The sequence below is a fragment of the Molothrus ater genome, chromosome 8 (assembly GCF_012460135.2).
Source record: "Molothrus ater isolate BHLD 08-10-18 breed brown headed cowbird chromosome 8, BPBGC_Mater_1.1, whole genome shotgun sequence".
NCBI classification, from domain to species: domain Eukaryota; kingdom Metazoa; phylum Chordata; class Aves; order Passeriformes; family Icteridae; genus Molothrus; species Molothrus ater.
Window position 1 is genome coordinate 9,316,345 of NC_050485.2, and position 25,423 is coordinate 9,341,767.

The 25,423-nt window shown below is 44.5% G+C and overlaps 1 protein-coding gene across 14 annotated transcripts in view; it reads right to left on the minus strand.

Moving 5' to 3' along the window:
• Nucleotides 1-1,396: 1,396 nt before the first annotated feature.
• Nucleotides 1,397-25,423, minus strand: part of CAMK2G (calcium/calmodulin dependent protein kinase II gamma) — a 116,101-nt gene continuing 92,074 nt past the window's right edge. The window contains exons 14-23 of one of the 14 annotated variants that reach the window (XM_036385281.2): nt 21,313-21,345; nt 17,395-17,463; nt 15,746-15,790; nt 15,056-15,104; nt 12,912-13,025; nt 11,113-11,238; nt 8,544-8,619; nt 7,964-8,058; nt 6,655-6,900; nt 1,397-4,135 (exon numbers count right to left, since the gene is read on the minus strand). In XM_036385281.2, the coding sequence (XP_036241174.1) occupies nt 6,668-6,900; nt 7,964-8,058; nt 8,544-8,619; nt 11,113-11,238; nt 12,912-13,025; nt 15,056-15,104; nt 15,746-15,790; nt 17,395-17,463; nt 21,313-21,345 (840 nt within the window). In that variant the 3' untranslated portion in view covers nt 1,397-4,135; nt 6,655-6,667. The remainder of the gene's footprint in view (nt 4,136-6,654; nt 6,901-7,963; nt 8,059-8,543; nt 8,620-11,112; nt 11,239-12,911; nt 13,026-15,055; nt 15,105-15,745; nt 15,791-17,394; nt 17,464-21,312; nt 21,346-25,423) is intronic. The other 13 variants (XM_036385283.2, XM_036385284.2, XM_036385287.2 and 10 more) reach the window with 13 other exon arrangements.

Consider the following 25,423-nt stretch of genomic DNA (forward strand, 5'->3'; position numbering starts at 1 on the left):
TGACAGCAGTGACTGACTGTGATGGACAGGAGATGTGTGTGCCCCGCACAGTGACAGCAGTGAGTGTGATGGACAGGAGATGTGTGTGCCCCGCACAGTGACAGCAGTGACTGACTGTGATGGACAGGAGATGTGTGTGCCCCGCACAGTGACAGCAGTGAGTGTGATGGACAGGAGATGTGTGTGCCCCGCACAGTGACAGCAGTGACTGACTGTGATGGACAGGAGATGTGTGTGCCCCGCACAGTGACAGCAGTGAGTGTGATGGACAGGAGATGTGTGTGCCCCGCACAGTGACAGCAGTGAGTGTGATGGACAGGAGATGTGTGTGCCCCGCACAGTGACAGCAGTGACTGTGATGGACAGGAGATGTGTCCCCGCACAGTGACAGCAGTGACTGTGATGGACAGGAGATGTGTGTGCCCCGCACAGTGACAGCAGTGACTGTGATGGACAGGAGATGTGTGTGCCCCGCACAGTGACAGCAGTGACTGTGATGGACAGGAGATGTGTGTGCCCCGCACAGTGACAGCAGCAGTGACTGTGATGGACAGGAGATGTGTCCCCGCACAGTGACAGCAGTGACTGTGATGGACAGGAGATGTGTGTGCCCCGCACAGTGACAGCAGTGACTGTGCCGCACGCGAGGCCCGTGGGCAGCCCAGGCGGAGAAGCCCCCGAGCGCTCCCGGCCCAGCCGTGCTCGGGCAGCGCCTGCTGAGCCTCGGCTCAGCCACCTGCCCTCAGGAGCAGCTGAGATTGCAGGGTGGGAATAACCGAGAAAGGGCAAAGCGGCAAAGGACCGAGCGGAACAAAGCCTACCTCATGGGGCATACGTGAAATGATAACGAGAGGCAGTATAAAACCAAAATTAGTTAAATCCAACTTAACTTTTAACTTAAGAAATGATACTTACACTGCTAGACCTGACAAGTTCTGTGCCTCTGCAGAAGCATCCCAGCTACGACACAAAATACACTAGTTAATAAATAACTAAATCACAACTTGAGATCAGCTGTTTACATCAGGCAAACCAAATAGCAAGATAGCTTCTCCCACAAGAATAATCTTAAATATTGTTGAGGAAAACAAAGACCAGGAAAGGAAGTAATAGCATTGATTTGCCAAGGATCAGGCTATTTGGAACAAAAGCAGAATTTCCCTGTTATCCCTAGTCTGTCAGGGAAATGCCATAAAGGTAATTTTAATAGGTTCTGTCATCCTTTTGTTTTTAATGCTAGTATTCTCCCCTCCCCCCTTTTAGGTATGGTCCTACTTAACTTTTTAAACATTACATTTTTAAATGACACAGGAAAAAACACCTCCTCTGTCAACTGATTCTTATCCCAGAAGTACCAACTTCATATTGCTCAGGAGAATAATGTGACACTCCAAACTTTACACTGTTTAAATGTTATTTTATTAAATATCTTCAGTTCAAGGTTTCATTGTAACAAAGCTATGAAGGTTCTACCAACATTCAGACCAAACAAACAAACACTAGCTAACTTTAATTATTTCTATATCATGCAAAAATTCTGCATCAAATGCCTTCCATTTCCTGTTTAAAATGTGATATTTATAATATATATTATATAGATGCTTACATTAGCCCCATAAGAGAACATTAAGAATGCTAAAGGTGTACAGCTGTGTTTGATAATGGCCATACCAAGCTAAGGTTCTCATTAACTTAAAAGGAAACAAAACAAAACAAAACAAAAAAACCAAAAGAGTTTGTCTCCAAGACTGTGCAAAAACAAAAAACCCAACAGTTCTCTTCTTTTAAATTTTTTTCTGAAAGATGCATATACTTAATACAGAGGGTTCTCTTTTTTTAACTATTAATAATTATCAGGTAAAGAGACAAGGAAGATCAGACCGAAAGAAGGCATGCATAATATTTTGTATTTATCTTTTTTAAGTGGCATAACTGTAATCTGTTTGCTTTCTTTGTGGCTTAAAAAATTTTCTGAATGAAATATCAAGGCTTTTTACTTTTCCACTTCAGTCACTGTCTTAAAAATGTTTTGAAATAATAAAATCTAGTGTTTGCCCCCCCATGGGTTCAGTCCCCTCCTCACTCCTCCCCTGGGATAGCAAAGGGAGGAAGAAAAGGGTGTTTGCTTAAATAAACCTGGGAAGAGTGGATGGCCTTTTCCTTCATCAGTGGTTAGCTGATCTAATCCTGGTGTGGGATAGCACCTCTCCAATAAAGGGAGCAGAGCGCTATCTGCTGCAAAGTGACAGCTCCACTTTGTGCAACAGCTTTAATTGTCTGCATTTTATTGAATAAGGATTAACATTGCAAATTCTCTTTCTTCTCATCTATAGTCTGCTAAAAGATTGCCACACACTTAGTATGCTCTCATGGAAATAATTTTAACTCTCTCTAGAGGTCCAAAAAATTATTAGGGGTAGATAAATTCAGGTAAAAGCCCATTCCAACTTCTGCAAGTGATGCCTTCCCTTGGTCAAGACATATCCCATCAGGTCTGCCAGAAAGGCCATTTTCTTCTTGGGGCTGGGCTCCCTCCTTGGTAAGGTCAACAAAACACTTCCGTATCTCCCACCCAATGAATAAAGGAACTGAACTCCTTTTGCAGCAAAGAAAAGAAAGGAAAATGAATTGGCCCAAAGGACGAACATCAGATCACGTGTTCATTCCCTTTCCCCTCTGCTTCATGAGGTATCCTCTAACACCCAGAGGCAACACGGGGTGGGGGGTGGCCTGGATTCCTTCAGCTACAGCTTTTGAGGTTCTGATCTGACAGTTTTCTGTGTTACAACATCACTGTAAAAAATAGAAAAATTACCCAAATAAACACTAGGAAACATGACACTTACAAACATCAGATGGGTTAGTGGTGGGGAGAAGCACCTGGCTGGGGCTGCTGGCTCCCACTGCTATTTTACTGGAGACCAACAAATCATACAGGAGGCCAGGTAACCCCTTTAATTCTAAGGGTGCATATATTTCAGTATAAAAAACACACGCTATTTATGCCTCATATAGGAGTGTATGTGCAAGTTTTCATGAAGAACATAACACTAAGTTTTTTGTCTGCTTCCTAAGGAACATGTGTTCTGCAGCACTGTGGATCCCAACTACGCTACTAAAAAGAAAAAAAAATAGAAAATCCCATACAAATACCCTCTTCCTCTAAAATCTCTGCTCTTAATGAAATGGTTTTTTATTTTGTTAAATTAAATAAGCTGGCTTCAAAACTCCATGTTTGTCCAGGTAGTGGCTGTTTCTAAAACCAGTATCACTAAAGAGCAAGCTTCTATTCAAGTTAATTAATTGGGTTAATAATGGGTTACTTAAACCCATTTTTAAATCCCTACTTCCATCTTTAGTTTTAAAACAACATTCCATTTTGTTTTATTTCTTAAAAAAAAAAAAAAAAAAGGAAAAAAAAAAAGAAAAGAAAAGTCTGTTTTGGGATCCAGCAGCCGAGCAACCAGGTCTCCATAGTATTCTTGCTGTGCAGAAATCGAGGAAGAAACAGGCTGAAGTCAGACTGCTGGGCAACAGGAAGAGAAGCACCTCCTCTCTCTTGAACCCCAGTCTTCACACTGGCTCCTCTGGGGTCTCTCCTTGCCACCTCTCACCGACTGTAGCTGCAGCACAGCCCGACTGTGGTATTAACTTCCACATCGCTTTGCGGAGCACAGTTCAGCCATCTGCTGTTCAAGCCGCCTCCTTTCTTGCTCTCCTTCTCTCTTTCTCTCCTTCACTTTTGCTTTCCCCCTCACTTCATTTCTGAAAGATGTTCCGGCTGCTGCCACTTTCTTAGCCCTGGGGGAGGGGGCATGTTGGATAATCTGTCATTTATTTAGCATTATTCCTGTTTTTTTATTCTTTTATACAAACAACATGTCTTTTTTTTTTTTAGATTTAAAAACACCTTCGTACAGCAGAAACAGACACGATGGATCCATGGAAAACAACAGAAAGGCAGTGCCCGGAGCATCAGATGCATGCAGGGTTTCGTGCATTTGGCTGCTGCCTGTTTGTAATTTGTATTTATTTTTTTAATGTCAAAACAGACATGACCGTTGCTGTCACTCAGGCACTCCAGAGCTGCTTGCTAAGAAGATATTGCCCTCCAGCTGAGTATCTCCACAAGTTGCTGCAGTCAGGAAGAGGTAATGTCCACCCAGAAAGGAGAGGGGAGAACAGGATGGAAGATGGAAGGAAATAAAGCCATATATTAGCTGTACACAATTAAAAAAACACATTTCCTACAGGTTAATTATTTAATGTAGGTAGAAACCCCTAACACAAGACAAAGTGCAGCTCATGAGGAGACTTCTAAAGGTAAGAGGCACTCACATCCCCTTCCAGGGGGCTGAGAGTGCCAGTGAAAATTAAGTAATTGCTAAAATGTATTACATGCTGCTTTGGAGCAGCCCTGAGCCCACCCTCTCATAGCCATGACCCAGAAGCTGAAGAAGTTTCCTAAGGAGTGCTCAAAAGCTCTGGTCCTAAGGAACATTATCTGCCTCACTTTCCATTGGCTTTTGCCTTGAACTGAAAGATAATTATATTTTTGTTAGGGTTTTTATTTTTCAAATCTTCCATAATTTTGTCTCTGAACTTACTTAATATTTAAACAAATGTACGAGCTTCTCTGCAGTTTTGTGAAATTGTAGCCCTTTTGACTGCTTTTAGCAAAGGCCCTTCCTAGTTAACCCTCATGTACCAAATTACTGGATTTATTTTGATCAGTTTTAAGTCTGGGGTTTTTTCATGTTTGTTTAGCATTATCCTGTCATGTAGCCAAACTCTTCTTTCTACCATTTCTTAGTTTGCAAATCTTTGCAGAATCTCCCTTATAAGTCTTCTCCCTTCATGGTTCCCACTCTCTCCTTATACAGAAGTCCTCTGATTAATATCAAACTTTTTTTCTGGCTGCAGTTTCCTTTTCAGATGATTTACCCAGAACTGAACTCTGCCTTCCAGGTGAGAAGAAACCACTAATTTCTATTTCAGCATTCTTACTCACCTCATTCATTCTTCATCCTTAGCTTTCACTGCACATAGGATAACACTACTCCAAAATGATTCAGTGCATTCAGATGGGGGCTGCCCACACTGACCCCATTTGTAATTGCTTGTGGGTATACCTCCTCCAGAACCCAGAAATGTATGCAAATACTTCAACTTCCATTAGTTTACAGGGTATTTTTAAATATTGTTTTAACCAACATTTTGTGGTTTGGAAATACTTTCTGCTCTGCAGTTTTCAGAAACCCTCCAGCACATACTTTTGGAGGGCTTCAGCATTTCCACAGCCAAGAAACATACCTCTTCTGCAGCAGACTTTCCATTCCTAAATTTCCTCAGAAGTCATAGGCATAGCCACTGAGCCATACTGATCTTTAATTTAATAATTTCTTCTGCATAATTTTTTGGACAGACATCTCTCTCAATATTTCTGTGATGAAATCTGATGCAAGTTTTTTTTTGTTTTCCTGCAAAGGCTTTTTCCTTCTCACTGCCTTACTCCCTGGAAATGCAGCTGATTTTCCAGCTCCCTTGAAGCTTCCCTGCTTCTGGTGCCCCCAACTGGCTTCTGCTTTTCAAATTCCATCTGTGACCTCTGCAGCTTGCTTGTGATAGTTCACATTCCTTCCCATTGCCTTCAGCAGGGTTGAATACCTCACAACACACGAATATAAACTGCTCTTGGCTTAGTACCAAGTTGTTCACAGAACTAGGACTCAAGTAGCAGCTATACTTGAGCGGTTCATCCTTAAATGACCACATAAAAAAAGGTTGCCTCCCAGATGGAAATGTTTGTTGTGTTTGCCCTTAAATAGAAAATACTTAGTAGAAAGGTCCTAAGATTAGGAAACTTTGGACTATAAAATGGATGTAACATGTATTTCAGCATAAAACGAAAGGATGCAGAAAGACTTTGTACATCCACATTAAGGCAATAAACAAGAATGCCTTAATGCTGAAGAAGTGGATCTGATGTCCTTAGGAGCAAGCAACAATCATTTTGTCATGACATATTTTAGAGCCAAAGTTTCTTCCAATTATGAATTGTGGCAAGTTAATTGGGGGATATTTTAAATCCTCTGATATTACTGTTTGTTTAGATTCTTTTCCCCTCTGAGTTTTCTCAACGTGGTACATTAAATACTTTTTGCTTATCGGAAAATCAGTAGTAAAATTTATATGAATAAACCCTTACCCCTTATGGCACAGAAATTGTTCAGTATGGATTCTACAGTATCCTTTCTAGAAGATGACATAATCATCAAAAAAGTCCTCTGAAATGACCCCCAGCATTGAAAGGTAGATGTGAAAGGGCCAACCTGTGCACAGCATGAGATACTCTTCCTCTCTGCTCCAGATTAGCCATTTGTCCAAGCACAGACCTGAGCACCTGGGAGGAAGCACAGCTGCTACAAGGGTACCTATGCCCAGGAACAGCTGTCTGGCACATGACTCCCATTTGTCAGGAGTGGCAGATAACCCTACTGAGTCCAGAGGACAGGACTTAAAGGAACACCATCTACAAGCCAAAGTGTTGAGCCGTACAGACAACTAAAGATGGTTCTCTGACAGTCAGCTAAACGGCCCCGAATGCCGAATTCCCACAGAGAGCAGCCTCAGCCGTGTGTGATGTACCCATACCCGTATGTGATCCTCACTGGAGAGGTGCTGCAGGAGCTCCAGAGCAGTGGTAGTGCACATTGAGCCACTTGCCGTCGCGGCGGTGCCAGACGCGCGTCTCCTCGGACTGCGTGGTGCGGGGCCGGCCCTGCCCGTCGATGTACTGCGTCAGGCGGATGTAGGCGATGCAGGCGGCGTCCTCCCCGATGACGTGCACGTGCGGGTTCAGGATGGTCGTGTGGATTGGCTTGCTGTTCTTCGACAGTACTGGCAGGACATGCAAAACCATCGGGTTCATTTTACAGCTAAGGAGGAACAGCGTCCCACATTCTCCAACCTCTTCTATATTCTACTCACCTTTCACTGGATTCTGGAATACCACAAAAATTGGTCCTGCAATTTTTCAGGAAAAGTCCAAGCAATTCTTACCCCTATCACCTGTTGTTCTCGCTACGAACTGTACACTTACTGCCAGGAATGCCCTGGCCCCTTTGCCCCCACTTCCTCTGCTGCTGTGTCTTCAGTTATGGGGAAAGAACTTTCACTGACAGAATATCATTGCAAAGGAGTCAGTAATCAGGAGATCTTTAAGCTAGGACAGCATTAAATATGAACAAACCTCAGAGAAGTGTTAGAATCACTCCATAAATAGGCTGTTGAGAGAGACAAAGTCTCTGCATACTTAGAGAACTACATTTGCCCATACAAAGGACCTTGACCTAACCCCCAAAATAAAACAGATTGAACAGCTCAGGATTTAAATTTCAATTATCTCATCCTGTGGAGACATCCAGGAAAGGAGACAAATCCCATAGTATAAATGACAGCATTTCTCCCAACTCTTTCCTGCCCCAGACTGACAAGGTGACTCTTGTCTATGTAAAAGGTTCATTAGGTGTTAGAGAGCTGAAACCATCCAGGGAAAGTTCAAAGCAAAAGCATCTTTGTGCCTGACCATTCAGTATGTCTACCCCAAACATACATGTTGCTTCCGCCAAAATCTGATCATTTTTTCCATTTTCATATCAGTAAGAACTCCAGTGAGTCAAACTTTTAAAACTCCTGCAGTCCGTGCCAGGTACAAAACATTTCCACCTGGCAGATTGTATGCCTAGAGTGAAGGGATGTGGGGGTTAGAATTGAAATTGTTGCTGAACAGGCTTTTTGACAGAAAGGCTGCTGGCTTTTATGAATGCATCATAACCCAAGCACAATCAAGTTCCTGCTTACTCTGACAATCAGTAACAACAAGGCAAATTTTCTTCCCCAAATGTGACATAAAGGAAGAGGAGAGAGAAAGGTGTTGGAGTTACCAAATCTACCCACTCACAGTTTTCAAAGTAAAACTTGTGGAAATCCATTCCTTCAACCAGGTTCCCCAGTGCTTCAGGTTCAAATGAGGTCAAGCCAGGATCACAGATTTTTCTGCAAAGAAAAGCAGCACAGGTTTACAGTTTGAATTTGAGCCCAAGAGCTATTCACACAGTGAAGTGCTGCTATGCCATTTGACTCACACCCTGTGTCCACCTAACTACATCTCCCTGCTACAAGAAGTAAGTTCCTGAAGACTCAACCCTACCATAACTCAAGAAGCCAACTAGATGGCATTTCACATGAAATAAATTTCTAGGTTATTGACTTTCCTTTTATTCTCTTTCTGCTCTTCTCGTTGCCCTCCCCTGCACTTTTCTTACAAACCCAGGACATTTTCCTATTGTTGCTCCTGTTGCTGTGTGCTACCTGACTTAATATTCATTTAGAGCTCTACTACTCCATCCTAACTGATGTAGGCTAAGAAGGATAAAACCTTTTACCATCCCTGACTGTGTGACAGCTCCTCATACCCAGGAGCCAGAGCATCACTTGCACACAAACTGATAAACAACCTGTCAGAAAGCATCTCTACTTACGTATAAGCCTCAAAATCTCCATTGTTGATGGCCTCTATCAGCTGCTCTGTTATCTTAATGATCTCTTGCTTACGCACTGTGAACAAGAAGAAAGAGCAATTTAGCTGTGCTGAAGAGTTCAGTAGAAATATGAGGCTAGTGGGTGCTTCCTACAAGCAATTTGTAGAGCACCATTAGTCTAGATCTCATAGGATGCTGCTCCCTGCATTCTGGAGATATGCAGTTAAGACAGCAATCCACATGAGAGTAGGGGGGCAGTGGTATGAAAGGGAAATGGTGATCCCATAATGCAGGGAGAAAGGAAATAAAGAAACCATATTAATTTTCTTTTTTTTTTTTTCTTCTACAAAGGTATCTCCTAAATGACAGCCAGAGAGCTGCTTCTGGGGAGTCTGACCAATGAATGCCAGTGGCCCTGCCCATGTGAAGTAGTTTGGCAGCTTAAGACGTGGAAAACCTTCACCACAGTAGCCATATACAAATGGCCACCACACAGATCAAGCCAATTGGAAAGAGTCTCCCAACAACTTGCCTATCACCATCATCAACACCTCAGCTATTGTGAATGCTGCACAAGCAACTGGGACATGTAGGGATGGCTTCTGCAAGCTAGAAGGATGACAGCAGCAGGATGGATGGGTTGAATGAGCAGGTCCTAGCTATGTCTGAGAGTGCACACTGTTCCTCAGGCAGTTACCTTCTGCCAATCCCTATGGCACAATTCTTTATAGCACTCTGACAGCACTGCCATTAAGCCAACCCAGCACACTGGACTTCAAGATGAATGAAGACAAGGGCTGTCTATCTATTGTTGTTTGGCCCCCATGTGGCCAGCACCTCTGCATTCTCTTCTCTTGGTTCCCCACAACAGTTTGCCCAGGCCCCATACCCTCTGCAGTGCTCCATCATCCATGCTGATCTCAAGAATCAATAACATTTACAAAGTTTCAATTAGGTCTGTTAAACAACACAATTATAGTCTATGACTACTGTGTGCACCATACCTATGCCTGAGCCTATATGCACAACCTCGCATCTCTTCAGCCTTCCCCACACCTGTAGGTAGACTCTTCTGCACATTATACAGGCATTTAAGAGGTTCTCTAGCATTCTTTTCAATGTTATCAGATAATATACAATTCCTGCCACTAGAAGTGCCATTCTTGTACCCTTCAGCATCTAAAATATACATGTCTGAAATAGAACCAGTCCCCTGACTGTTCTCCCTTTGGGCCCTGAAGCAAATTGTGCTGGGACTTCTGGGAAGTCTCATATAGGCATCTTAGAGGCCTATGATTAGGGGGATGGTGTTTAAATCAGGACCTACTGACCTACTACCCTTAGATGTTCAAGTCAGGGAAACTGAATTCCATTCTAAATGCCAGAAGATGCTACTCTGAACTGCTCCCCCCTTGCCCATGCACCTCATCCCACCATTGGTAAGTGCACCCAAAGAGCAACAAGATAATAATCTCACTGGCCATGAAAGATGTCCATACCCACTCTGGAAATCACTAAAGAGAATTTTACTACTGAGCCAGCCTCAGAAACCCCTCAGACAGGGGACATCTGGCTCATAACAGTAAGTTGGCTGGTTTTACTATGCAGGCTGTATACACTCCCACATGTGAAAAGATGTACACAGGGAATGGGTCAAAATGATACAGTGGGCTGTGTCTGTTGTGAAAAATGTCCTTACAAGCAAGTTGTCTGGGATAACTTTCACATGAAAAAGGGCTGCTGGTTGGACCTCCAAACCATGCACCACCCATGTCCAGAAGATGGAGTGCATGGGAAAGGCTACATTTGGGATGAGTGAGGGAGTCTGCAGTCCACAGTCACGGTGTGCTGGCTCATCTTAAGGAAATCTGCATTCCCTTCCGAGGTGCCTTGATGCAGTGCCATCAGGCCTGTCCTTCAGCACTAGTCCATCCCATCAGATTGTGCTCGTCTCCTGGCTCTCACTACATGTCCCGAGCTAGAACCGGCACATGGGAGGTGACCGCTCTGTCCGAAGGACAGAGCGCCTCGGGATGTCCAGGGGGCGGCATTGGCGCTTGCCGCTCCCGATGAATCCGCGGGTCCTCCAAACTGGCACGGCAGAGGCACAAGCGGGAGACGACATGCACCAGCACGGCCATCGAGCGTGGCCCACGGCTGCTCCACCCTGCCTTGTGCGAGCCCAGGAGGCAGCCCCGCCGCAGCAGCTACGCTGCCGGCCGGGGAGCGCTGCGGGCGCGTTCAGCGAGCCCCGTTCCCGGCCGGGGCAGGCCTGGGGCCGGGCCCTGTGTCCCCCGCGGGCCGGGCCGGGGCGGCGGCCGCGGGTGGGCCGGGCTGAGGGCGGCCCCGCTCCCCGCGCGTGGCGCCCCCCGGCGGCCGCCGCCGCTCCCCGCACCCGCTCCTGCAGCCGCGCCCCCACCGGGCCGATGGCGCCAGCTCGGAGCGCCCGGCCCCGGCCCGGCTCGGACGGGCGGGGTGAGGGACGGGGGGATAGAGAAGGGAACTTTACATCTAGGGTAACTAGCGTGAGTTGCACTACTCCACTACTGCTACCCAGCTGCTAACTTACACGGTGCCCGGTTAAGTACAAAGGGAACTACTGGAGTTAGCAAAGGCTCCGACCGAGCACGCTCTAACTCCAATGTCTGCCCTGGGCTGTCCCAGGCATGGAGCTTCTCTTCACAAGACTGTGTAGCTGCAAAACAAATGTAAGCGTTAAAATAATAAACAGACAAAAATTAGAAAGTAAAATAAAAACCAACAAAGAAGTGCAGACACACACAGCCCCAGCCCCGGTCAGCACACAGACACATCCACATCCCAGTAACTTCTACCTGCTCTCCTGCCTCTGTCACATCACTTGGGCCACACACTGCTTGGCAGGGGCCACCCGGGCACTGGTGCAAAAAGCACAGCAGGAATTGCACCAGTGCTGGAGGAAGTTTGAGGGCGACCTAAAACAGCGGTCAGAGTAGTGACAGCAGCACAAGGGCAAGTACAAGATGGGGTTAAAGAAAGCAGGGATATCCAAATCACTGCACATCTCAACTTGAAGGTAAGCAAAGTAGGAGAACACTGACCCACTTGGCAGAGAGGTGATTCAGCACTCCTCAGTGTACCAAGCAGGGCCTTGCTATGAGCAAGAGGAAGGAATTAATAAGAGAGCAGTGATGGACAGCTCACAGCAAAAAGGACTTCAGAAGAGATCATTTCCCTTCTATTCTGGCTAGGCAAAACACCTTTCCTATTGCACCTTACAAACCAGCAGTCTGACATCCTTTGAGCTAGTTCATACTTTGAGCTACTAACAGAGACACTCCAACTGCTGCAGTATATGAGATACTGGTGCTGTGTGTAGAAAACCAGGAAAATACCGCAGGAAGAGACAGAAGAGGACACACATGGTTCTTCCTTCCTAGACTGACCTGAACAGAATCAGATATTCCAGATGCTCCCAGCTCACACTAAAGATCCTTCTACTATTGCTTTAAAGTCAGACAGCTAGTACAGTATGTGTGTAGGAGAAAGGCTGTGAATTCCACCTAGATTTTCTCCAACCTAATAGCCTTTTTCATATGCATTTTTCGGAATTTTCGGAAGCCACAGGCTTCTATACAGAGATAGCAAGTTCAGGAGCTATCAGGCAGAACTTACCATAACTCATAAACTAACCATAGTACCAGCTAAGTGAGCTAAAGACAAACACACAAGGTAAAGCTCGTGACAGACAAATGCTCTTCAGAGCCAACATTATCCCAGAATTTTCACTCAAAGCACCTGATAATGGATTAAAAAATGCTTTGGGGTCTTTCAGGAGCCACAGCCTCCCTTTCAAAGCACCTTAAAGTAGTCTGAAAAAAATGGTTTTTGTTCCTTTGGTACTTCTGAGCATCATCCATGTCAGAAGTCCTCAGAAGTTCTGAGCAGTGCGACTGAATTCAGTCTCATGCATCCCCTCCACAAGCACATAAGCAGACCTGCACCACTGACCCCATTTACCACAAGAAAAACTAAGAGATGCAGTGACTTGCCCAAGGAAACCCCAAAAGGCAGTGTCTCTGCACAGAACTCCACATTTCATCCAGATGAAAGCAAGGGAATGAAATTAGCTAGGATGAGGTTCTGGTTTTTGGTTGTTTTGTTTTTTGTTTTTTTTTTTTTTTTTTTTCAGAAGGGGAAGGAAATGTTTGGAAAATTTCAGTGTGCAAAGGAGGGTATTTTGCAGGAAGGGAGATGATTTCTTTGTATTCTGGAACACTGGAAATGGAAAATCAACACATTGGAAGGAAGTTGAGGTAAGGAGAAATGGGAAGGGTGGAGGAAGGGGTGAGAAAAAGATGCTGTGAAGCACTGCACCCCTGGACTTACTGGCTGAGAAACAGAGAGAAAGCTGGGACTGCATGGACTCAGTCTGTGTTTTGCTCTCACTGTGCCTCCGTCCTTCAAGCACTGAGCTGCCGTCCCCGGTGGAGAGAGGGGGAGCTAGCATGGCAGGGAATTAAAACACAAACACAAACAAAACACGCAAGTTCAGTAAATAAAAAAAGAGAAAGTAAATAGGAGAACATTAAAGAAACCACAATGCTGGGCACAAAACATGCAGGAGTATCCTCCAGGGCAAAGCCAAGTAGACAGCTCGACAACATGAACCTGCTGTGCAATTTAGAATGACACAAGGGCAGGGGGGCGGAGGAAGAACGACGACACACACTGCCTTTAGCCTCACCACAGTGGAAACAACAAATCCCTGAGGCCACTGTCACTGATGGATAAAGATAATGTCCCCTACAGCACAGCAGAGCTGATCTGTGTATCCTGGTGTCTATTTAAAACAAGAAGCTGGCAGAGGAACTGCACAAGCACTTCCCTTTTCCGAGAGTCATGGCTATGCAGAACACTGAGAACTTCAACACTCCCAAACCTTTTGGTCTACTTAGTTTTGCCCAAGTACTTGCTTATCTTAAAATGTGGAAGGGCAGGAATGGAAAAAGAACACTGGTGAACACAGCTACACTTAAAACTGGAGGACTAAAATTACCAGAGCTGGCCACAGCACAAACCACTACTGTGCAAACTCTTTCCCTCCCAATCACCATTCAAATGCTCCCTTCTATTAAATCATAACAAAATTTTCTAACCTCTGCCAAAAAAAACCAAAGTTTTGATCTGTAGCAATGTAGCCATATACAACTCTGTACACTGACCAGCTGCCTTCCTTCCTACCCACCTTCTGTTGCAGTCCTAGACTTCTTTTCCTTGCAGCATTTGTATTCCTGACTTACAACACCCATTGGCTCAGCTAGCTCAACCATGGAACCTCTCCAGAATAAAAAGTGCCACAGGAGACAAGGTTCTGGACAAATACCCATTCTGGATGGCTATCCAGAAGAGCTGATAAATCAAATTTATAACTGCACTATGAAACTCATCCAGTTCCTGTCACTCAAAGCTAGATTCCTAACCCACAGCTTACTCTTTGGCAAAAAGGTGGGAGCTAGAACACTGTCCTATAATGAGGCCAGGTCTTATCTCAAACAATCTGTATTGCAGAGCTCATTCACTCACTGGCGTGTGTTTCTGCTCCCTGTGATTCCTCAAAAGAGGAGCCAGCAGCTTGTGACAAGCCACAGGAAAAGCATCAGGAATTACCCCACTGACAGAGGTGACATTGCTGCTACATCACAGGGTCAGCACTGCTTTTTCCCTGGATATGAAACTCAGATAAACTACATGGAGAATGAGAATACCTCTGCCTCAAAATGCAAGTTATTAACACATTTGTCTCAGAATGCAAACTACCTTCACCCATCTCAAACTTGTTTATTCAGGAAGATGTCTGCTCATCCTTCGTTAGGGAGGTTAGGCAAAAAATAGCTGCTCAAACAACATGAGCAGATATGGAACTTGGAGCTCCTTCATTTCAGAGGTTTACAAGCACAGGATATTTATGATATGGTCACTGAAATATATGAAATCTCTTCTTGGCCTCTCCCTCTACTGATATCTCAGTCAAGGACAACAGGCTGAGAATGATCTTCATCTTAAAAAAATACAGACCCAAAGAGAAAAAATAACAAGGAAAGTCATTGCATGTCATGGAAGACATTCCCAGAAAGGGGTGAAAAGGGAGTCTGAGTAGTGACAGAGATGTTTCAACTCTCTGCAATCTACAGGGAAGCAGAAACACACAAGCAGAGTTCAAACCTCAAGGGACTGGTAGGGATTTTCCACACCTAGAAATGGACTGGAGATGAACAGATTATGATATATGCAAGAAAAGAATTCCAACTCTGAGACAAAAACAAATTAGCTCAGTGTTTATATACCGCAGAGGCCAAGTCAGATGGTTCCCCAGTGCATGGTCCCACTGTGACAGGAATGACAGCGTCATGGCGAATTTATGAACTGAGTCAGACACAGAAATCTGGGAAGCTAGTTCAAGGCAATGATTGAATCTCTAGAATCCCTTGCCTACACTTAGCTGTATTAGAAATTACAGGCAAAATACCTACCTTTCAGATCCTCATCTTCAGTTGTGGTGTTACAGCTCTCTGTGGAACCCTGCACGGCAGAACAGAGCATTACCAGGCATCAGCAGTTGGGAGAATGAGCAAATAGTTTGATTTCTTTGTGAGAAAGAAGAGTAAAAGCACAAAAACGTTGGCAGGGATGGAAGGGAGAGGATGATACAAGGAAGATTTGAATGTAAGCAGGCCAAATACAAAGCATAACATAACAGCATCTCTGCTCAGCTTTTGCATGTTCGAGCTCTTAACCCAGAACTTCTACAAGTGTGGAAGTTACCAAACTCTGTCAAATTAAATCTAATGATAGTTGCATCTGTTTGGAAGAATAGCCACAAGAAGCTAAAGAAGGATTCCTAGGCTTTCTCAGAGAAGTGTCCATTTGTAGAAGAAAAAAAAAAAATTGCATAAGTGCCTATCTCTCCTCTTCCATCCCACATATGAAAGAGAGTGGTAGTTATATACCACAATAGGAAAGACATGTTACTATCCAAACAGTTGTTTTTACTCAGCCTCTTCCAGAGATCCACAGCCATATAACACAACCCTCCTATTGTCAGCAGTATTCAGGAGCATGCTACAAACCAGACATTGGAAAGGTAGAAACTGAATTAAGACACATGAAGACAGGAACAAGAGAGAAGCAGAGGTTTTTCTAACAACACTCCTATCCCTTACCTTTATGCCATCTGTAGCATTATGGACAACAGTTGTTTGAGGCTCCTAGGAAAGGATGGAAGAATCATTAAACTCTAGTTCCAAAGCATTCTCTAATTTACCTTCACTCCCCAGCAAGTGGAGAAAAGGAGACTGACATTAAAAAAAGTCAAATCAAACCACAAACTCCAAACAGCACACGTGTGCCTGCGTGCGTGCGCACACACTTCCTGCACAGGTTTCATTAAGAGAGAGGCTGCACTAAAAGCTACAGTCACAAGGAGACAAAGCCCCCAGCTTCCCTGCAACTGCCCCTAATTCCCAATTCGCTTCCAGTGAACCAGGCTGCCACAGACACCAGGGGGCAACCAAGCAGCCAGTCTGCACCGTCTGCAGCCATTCATGAGGTAATGACCCCTCAACAGCATCCTCACTCGAAAATGCTTCAGAAGAGGAAAGGGGAAAGAAAGGATAATACTGGGCTGGGGCCTTTGTCTCCCAGTTTTTTGGAAAGGTTGCTGGGTATTTTACCCTAAAAAAGGGACATTCATAATTTTCATAATAAAAATAGGATGAGCCAGACCACCTCAATGCCTCTCAGAGAGGAGTTGCTAAGGAACTGTGAAAAAAGGCACATTTTTCTAAAAGCCTCTGAAATGAGCTCCAATTGCAATAATAATAATATTTAATAATTTAGAAAGGCTCTCTCCATATCAAAAACATAATGAAAAAGCTAGTGAAAGGAAAGCAGAAAATTATGAAGTGTCCCAAGAATCCTTCATTCTCCAACAAAAAAAAACCCCAACACCAAATCCCACGTCCCATGCCCAGAATGCCAAATCCAGCTCTCCAGAGACAGACAACAAAGAGCAGCTACCAGGCCTATGGGTGCTAACTAGCTCCTGCACTCATCCCTTCATTATCAGGACAAGACTTCAGGATCTTGCACCATCTCCTCCCACTGCTGTTGTTGCTGGGTGGCTCAGCAAGGGCATCAGGGACAGTGCTGGGCAGTGCTGCACACTCTTCCATCTGCCTCTGCCACCCGCTGCCCTGCTGCCTGACTCCATGGGTACTGAGGCAGGGCCACACACCCAAGCTGTGCCATTCAATGGACTTGGCACTGGCACTGTGCTGGCACTGCAGAGCTTGCACACAGGCCAAACAGAAGGCGCCAGCCCAGCAAGTCTGTGAGCTGCAGGAGATCAGCCACTCAACTGAGCAGGCCAAATAGGCCAGCACAGGATTCTTCTAAAAACCCTTTGTCTGCCCTTCCCTCTCTGGTGTCCTGAAGTCCATCCTCCATTTCCTGAGTGTTGGAGAGTGGATGGAGCTTGACACTCTCTTCTTCAAAACCATCCTCCCCAAAGCCAGCAGGAACAGATGAACGGGACACACAGAACTATACAGGGGTGGCACACGGGGAAGTCCAGGCAAGCTGCGATCCCCACATCCAACCACAGCTCTGCTCAGCACCCCCATCCCAAAGCCTGTGAGGCTGTGATCAGGCCCCACAGCAGCACAGGGACACAGACAGAATGAAGCCAAAACATAAGCTGAAACAGAGTGGCACAAGCAGCACTCGGGAAGGGGTTTGGGAGGAGAAGGGGAGAGGACAGAATCAAAACTTATCCAAACAGGAAAAAAAAAATAGCGTTTGGGGAAGATACCATGGACGTCTGCACTGGGGGTGTTTCTTTTGCAGTGCTTACTATACTGGTTTTGTTGTTGCTCTGTGGCTGAGACAGAAAAACATGGTTTTAGTTTCCATGCTGGGCAGCAGAGGCAGCAAGAAAATGACAGTATTGCTTCAACCCCCACCATCTCTCCTCAGACCCGACCCTCCCCACAATCTCAGTCACCAAGAAGAGGGAGGAAGGAGGAGTCCTGCCCCAGTTGCTGGACATCATCCTTCCCTCAGAGGCAATAGAAGTTGTAAGGGGTGTACCAAAATTCAAATGCAAATGGACTGCTAGAGCTATAAGGAAGGAAAACAGAAGGCAAAAAGGCAGCAGCCCAAAGGGGTGGGGAGAATCCTGCAATGAGCACTAACAAAAAATATCTGGTGAAGGAAAATGAGACATGGCAGCTGTCCTGAGAGAAAGAGACTACAAAAGTGAGAAACACACAGCAGTCATGGTCTCTAACAGGGCACAAATGGGAGTCAAGTCTGAGGTGTCCCAAAGTGTACAGAAACAGTTCTAGGTGAGAGTTCCAGAGAATCTATTGAGCCAAGTAAAAGCGTGGTAAGCCTAGAAAAGGTAGAGAAAAAGTAATGTATGATATGTTGTATCCCTGTTGTAACCTGAACAAAGAGACTTCAGGACCAAAATATTGAAAGGAATGGGACTGGGACATAAGGAAAAGGCCATATAGTTCCACAAGTAGGAAGTTCTCTGGATGATGCCCAGCAGCTTTTCATCTTTCCCCTCTTCAGACTCTCTTGTAGCTGTAGCAGAAGAATAAAATCTCCATTTTCTGCATTCATACAGCACAACAGTGAGGCCATCACCAGCTTGCTGAAAAGAATCATCCCATTGAATCATGTATGTCAGGAATGAACCAAGTCTATGTTTGTAGGAAGCCAAACCTATCCATAAGTACAGGGTTCCTAGACCACAAATCCAGCCCACGTGTGACCCCCCACACCAGGCTACGTCTCTTTTGCCACTGAACGCCAGCAGCAAGGTCAAAATTGCCTCTGCAGGAGCCTCACTCACACTCCTCAGTTTACAGATCAGGGCACCTGATGGGAGCTCACAGTAGTGTATGCCCTCATTGCAGTGGCTCTCTATCCCACTCAGGGAGTGCAAACTCATACTGCAAAACATCAGGCCCTCATCACCACACCACAAACACCACAAAGAATCGAAAAGTGAAATGCTAAGCTGGAAAACATCTGCCAAAGGTATAATTATGTCAACCAGTGACAGATCTTATAAGACCGAGACTTAACAAACACCTACTAATTCAGCTTTTCTTCACAAGCAACAGGTCTTGGCTTAACTATCCATTTTGGAGAGGGAGAGAGGAGAAACAAAAGAGGAAGATGGGGCACATGGAGGGGGGAGGACGTACAAGAAAGAGAGGCAGAAATGAACTCTTTAGAAGTCTGTGGGGAAAAACCCCAACATTTACACTCAAACTCCAACTTAAGAAAGGAGAAATACCACAGGAATTATGGTTTGCTGCCTCTTTCTATACATCCCTGCATTGTCCTAAGACTCTGGCCTTCCAAGAGTTTTGTTTTATGCATGTCTTTCCAGCCTGATGGCAGAAGAGATGACAGGTCACTGTAGATGTCAAAGAGACAGATCAACCTGAAAAAGTTAATCTCAAGCTATTTTATGGCACAAACTTCTGACAATGGTCCACCTCTCCACGCAGCACTGAGGCTCTTGTACTTCTTCAGAAACAGCCATCCTAATGCAGAGATCTATCTTCCAAACCTCTTCCAGTGAGAGGAAGGTAACCCATTTTTCTTATCCCACTGGGATAAGAAGATAAAATTAGCACGGAAGAAGCTATACAAAAATAATTCCACTGGTTTGGAAGGCTTTATAACTAAAAGGCCAAATGAGAAAAAAACCCAACAAAACGACCAAAACCTAAACAAACATCCATGAAGCCACTGTTGCAAATAAAAAGTTGACAACAGCCTGTTAGGAGTCTTATGTTGCCTTATAAAGTGCAAAGCCCCACATACTCAAAGCACACAGCCTACCCTCCAGTCTGCACTGAGCACCCAGCTCACCCACAATATTCTTCCCCAGCCAGTGGGCTGAAGGACAACCAAGTTTGCTAGTCCAGAATTGGATAGCTTTTTACTGCAGGATAGTGTCCCAATGAAATTGGAGGCAGCTTAGCCTGCATGTTTTTCACAGCTCTTTCTCAGGTGAAGGAAGGTATCTGACATATTGAGCTTCCTGCACACACATCCTGTGGCCATCTAACCACGTGCTCTTCCCTGGAACAAGCCAGCCTTTCCTTCCCAGAGGTGCAGGCAGCACAGCCAACTCTTACCCCTCCTTCCCCCCTGCTGCCAGCCAGCATCAGTCACTGGCCAGGGTGCAATCCTTGGTAATTCTATACAACTCAAGTTAAAAGAGGCTCATTCACCTAAAAAGGTGCTAGGTCCTTCTTAAGATCTGTAACACAATTCGTTTTGGCACAGCAGTTGGCAACATTTCCTGAGCTCGACAAGAGACAGACAGACAGACAGACAGGCACGAGCAAAACAGAGGGTGCAAGAGAAAGAAAACAGACCAGTGCTCATATCGTAGGGACACACACACATAGCCAACTAAAAGAAACTACCAATACGTGGGCCGTGTCTGGTTATTCAGCCACTTTCACTGCTTCCATATTTTCAGAGGCTGATGCTTACATGGTTTACATATCCCAACTGCTTTAAAACAATATGCAAAGAGAATTTAAGTATTGCTGGCAGTAGGCAAATTTAAGTATTGCTGGCAGAAGGGCAAGAAAGGCAAAGTGAACTTCTGCCCCACATAAAAGGCAGGGCTGGTGAAAAGTTAGTCACTCACTTCAGATTTTCAAAGCAGTACTTTGGGATTACTTTTTTTGTGGTTTTTTTTTACACAGTTTTAAGGTGTCATTGAAGGAGGAAGAGGAGAAATATCTTCCAGGTAGTAATGCAAAAACAATTATTCTGCTGTCTTGGTACTGTAACATTCCCACCTCTATCTGAAATGGGAGAAATCCTTTCTGTTATTTTTCTGTGCATAGGAGATAATACAATAACTAATTCTTGTCCTTTGGTTACTGTTCGTATCTTGGTGTCAAAGTGTGTCATTGGGCCGTGTATGACTTCTGACAATATGACACTGGCCAATTTCCTCTTTGAACCCTTGAGAGTGGATTTGACTATTTTTTAAACAAATTCTATAAATGTCAAACACCTTGATGGATGAAAAAGGAAATGAACAGGACAGGGGGTCAATTACTTAGTATTTGGTCATGCTGGGATACATAAACAAGATCAGGACAAAAGGAAGTTTTGGATTATAAAGGCTCTGAACAAACCTTTTCAGTAAGTATGCTAAAAAAAGAAGTGACCAGGCAGCTCTGAGCTGCACAGTGGTGCTGTGCCCACACATTTCATCTGAACAGTGGAGCCCCATCAGTCTCTGCCACATTTGGAGTGACTCCCAGTTTGTTCTACACTGCAAGACTCCTATCAAGGATGGCAGCACCAACACCAGGCAAAGCACTTGTTCCTCTTTTTGGCACCTCTGCAACAGAATGACAAAGCCTCCTGTCCAGGAAGGCACACACCTGCTCTGCTGAGCCCAGGAGACCACTGTCTTTTTTCATTTCACACTCAGAGCACGCAAAGTCAAACTGAGTTGCCAGCAGCTGGATTTTCTGCACAAAATGGGAGCTGTATGTGGCCAGAGGATCACAGAGCCCTTTTTGTGAGAACATGGACCCCTGGGTGCACACTGACCCCCCCGGCCACCCCCTGGCACGGACATGCTATGTAGGGTGATGAGCACAAGCCGAGCGTGCATGGCATGGAGAATGGCGGAGGCACGAATCGCAGGCAGCTTACGGGAGGTGCTCACCATCAAATGCACACTGGAGCTCGACTTCCTTTTCTGGACACATCATTGAGAGAGGGAAAGAGAAGGGAAGAGAGGAGATGAGAAGAAAAGCACAGAAACTATTCACACATTAGTGTGCCAGCAAGGGCCCCCCTGCCAATAACGCTCCCCTGAGGCAGGTATAAGCAGCAGCAGAAATGCACAGGCACGGAAAAAAGGAACAGAGAGAAAAGTCACCATTAAAGCACACAACTACACACCAGAGGAAAGGGCAGGGCTGAAGACCCCCATCTCCTCAAACACTGAGGTCAGAATATAGGTGCCCCACACACTGATATAAGGGGGGAAGAAGAGAGAGCAATATATGTGCACAAGATATGGGATAGGAGGGGGTGTCTCTCTGTGCTCTCCCACCTCAGAAAATGGGGCAGCTTCCCCAGCCAAACTGAAGAGGTAGGCAGAACCCCCCTGTGTGTTCACATTTGGAGAATGCAGAGTGTGTTTGCAACTCAAATTAGAGGGTAGGGAGGAGGCCACAACAGAAAGGCACACAGGGACGGACGAAAGAAGAGGGAACTTGTGTGCATAGCATGGGGAGGAGAAAGGCTCCCTCACATTGAATTTGGGCCTGATTGGAGAGGTAATGCTCAAACAAAGTAAGACAGAAGCACTCAACAGCTAGAGCACTTTGCACTCTCAGATATTGGGAGAAGAACAAACAGGTTCAAACACTACTCAACCTTCTTGGACTCTACTCTTGTTTAATGGCATTTTCAGTCATCTTCAAAAACACCTTCACACCAAATTGCACTCTCCAGTAAATTAGGCTCAGCATGCAGTTCCCTCCTTTTTCACTAAAATCTTGGAGTCATCCAGTTCAAGCTGAGCCTGGCAGTTCATTCAGCATTACAATGCTATGCCTTCCACTTGCTGTCTCCATGTGCATTTTCCATCTCCCCTCCTCCTTTGGTACTATCTAGGCTATTTCTCTGCTGCTTACTACAGTCTAGCCCACAGAGTGGTACAGCACAGTACACCTCGTGCCAGTCAAAACCCATGATGGTGTGGGCTCAGTTCTGTAGCTCTGGACTCCTGCACACTACCACAGCACCCCCTGGAGCAGCCTTGGTACTGGAACACAGAACAGGCCATGGAGCTGTGGCTCCCCACTCCATACACTCACTGAGTCTTCACAGCTCTTACCTTGAATATTGCCTTCATCCCTGCTGTCCTTGCATCAGAGCTGCTCAATCACACACAAACACTGGCATGTGTTTGGAAGCAGAAGTGCCCATGTTCACCTCATACCCAGAACCACATTCCTAATCACACCATACAGTCCACAGTCACATAGGCACTGCATGAACAGACTCAAACTAGCAAAGCTTCTGCCTCATCTGATCTTTAATTCCAGAACAGATAGACTCTGATCTGATCACCATTTGGCTCACAAATCTTCCATTTCATGGAGGCATAACACAGGGCTTGCCATTACATGGTGTACAAATTTGTGTTTCCTCTCATTTCTTTCAGGACAATTTAGCTTCTCCACAGGCTTTTCCTCAAGGTAGAACTAAAATAGCATCTACTACCAGTGCATGGATATAATCCTTAGACTGCCATCAACCCAGAGAGATCCTTGTACCCCATCACAACAGGGAATTTGTGGAAATTCACAACAATGAAAAACTACTGGTTTTACTTTTAATGCATCCTGTAAGTTGCAGCAGACAAAAAGGAACTATATGGATACTGAGGTAAACCCGTCCCTAAGAAAGACAATCTCATTTGAAATTCATACAGACTTCCAGTAAGTTACAAAAGAAAAAAGGGACAGAAAATGTTAAGATACAAGCATAAGGTTCAATAGGAAAAGAATCAACTAAACCAAGTGGAAAACAAACACCCTCCTACACAGAGGCACAAGTAACACTGACACAGGAGGAAACAGAACCCTCTGCAGATCAGAACTTAATTAGAGTACAAGCTAAATTTAAAACAGTGTTAGTCTATTACAGGGCATGATGTAGTGTAGAAATCCCAGAAAGGACATTATTCCTGGCTACTACAATAACACAGGGAACAAAAGTTAGGTTGGCAGTATGAAAAGGGCAGGGAGTGATGTCTGTGTTAGGACCAGAGCATCAAAGTACTATGAAAATAAAAGACAGGTTAGATAATGCCAACATGAGACACTGGCAGGAAGTGCTAAAGCATCAAAATTTATTAAGTCAAATCATATACAAGGAAGTTACTAAACCAGATCCATCTCCCAGTACATCTTAACAGCTGCATCAGAACCATCTATTGTTACCTTCCCAAGGTGACTAGCTGAGTGGGCAAACCTTTTTGTTCTTCTTGTAAAGTGACTGCAACTTAGCAAAGTAAATAAGATAACAGAAGTTTAGCTATAGAAGCATAGCTATCTCTTTCCCTTCTATAACACAGAACCCTCTAAGAACTACTAGGCAGGGCAGAGATGTCCCAGGGAATGAAAAAAACTTGTTAAAGACAGACACAGCCTATGGTAAAGCACCTCACCAATCACTTAGAGAGTTTCCCTACACCTGAGTGACAAAACATTCTCCCAAAGCACTACAGACAACAAACCTAGGGATGAATATTTGTTACAGTTCTATTTTTATTATGTGTGTGAATTTAGGTGTTCATCTCTCAAAGAGGAGCAGATTCTCTACAGTGAAACTTAAAGAACAGTCTTGCTTTAGGTAACAATCAACAGAAGTCAGCAGGTGACAGAGAACAATCTGAACAATCACTTTCTCTTCAGCATGGCAGCGATACTAGAAATGGTGAGTGTAAATCATTCCACAGCACATACTAAAACATACTATAAGAAGCAGAGTGATTCCAAGCAAGGTCCCATTCATAGTCCCAGGAACTTAACATGGCTATTTTATTTTTATGACAGCTTTCTGTGTTTCCATCTTCTACATGCAGTTTTCCCCCAGTCTGATACTGACAGTATTTATGTTAAAATATCATGCTTGCAGGAACTCATATTCCTATGGAGAGTATAGTCATTTCAGAACTTAAGGTAGGAAAAAAATATTGAACTAAAAGCAGATCATCATAGTGAGAGTCATCTTGAACCAGCAAATTTGAGGTCCTATTTCTACTTCTACTTTAGCCCTTTTGTGTGATGCTGAGCAAATAATTTAATCTTTGTCAATCCATCTTCTCTCTTGCCCTTTTGTCAGCTTGTCTATTTAAACTGTAAGCTAAGAGGCAGGGATTTTCTGCTTAGCCACCACTAGCTAAGCACACTGGACCCTTGATCTCAGTTGGTGTTTCCAGGCATTACAACAATGCAGTGAAAAAACTGACTGCATCAAAGATGGATATAATGTGCTACTGGATGTCAGCACTCAGACAGATCTAAAGCACTCCCCAGGTGTCTTGCATAACACAGTTCAGCACAAAACTGTGCTGTTCAGATGAACTTGGGCTCTCCCTGTTTAGCTTCACCAAAACAATCAGTTACACTTTAAACAGTATGGCTTTAAGATTATAACAAGTCCAGATACAGAGATAGGAGCATTAACTCCTGTTGGCCACTGTGTGAATGTTACTTGACTCTTGCAGATTTTATAGTTGCTTTACCTTGCTACTGCGCCTTCTCTGTTTAAGGCATGCTTTCACCAACTGTTTCTCAGCAGCCATGCCAATTTACAGAGCATCCTTCCTTCCCCATATACTCTTTACTGGGCAAAGGGCAGGGAAAGTGGTACTCATCAGGCATAAAATGTACACTTACTGCAATATTTCTTACAAACAGCAGAACAAATGGCATTTGGTACCTCTTTGCAGTTATGTAACATATAGGGCAGATTTTAGAACATTAACCTTGTTAAACCAAATGAATGGATTTTTCCTCTTTCAGTCGAGTTTTCCTTTCAGCTGTGCTATTCAGCTTTTACTGGGAAAGAAAACAGAGTGCATGTGGCAGAAAGACAAGGTAGAAAATCAACTGACTTGGCAAAGCATTGCAAGTGAATGCTGTTAAAATCTCCTGCACCCCACAGCATGCTGCACAATTTACTATCCACATAATGTTACAGGGGGCCTGAAGAACATTATTGATATAATTTTATAAATCGTTGTCACAAACCCA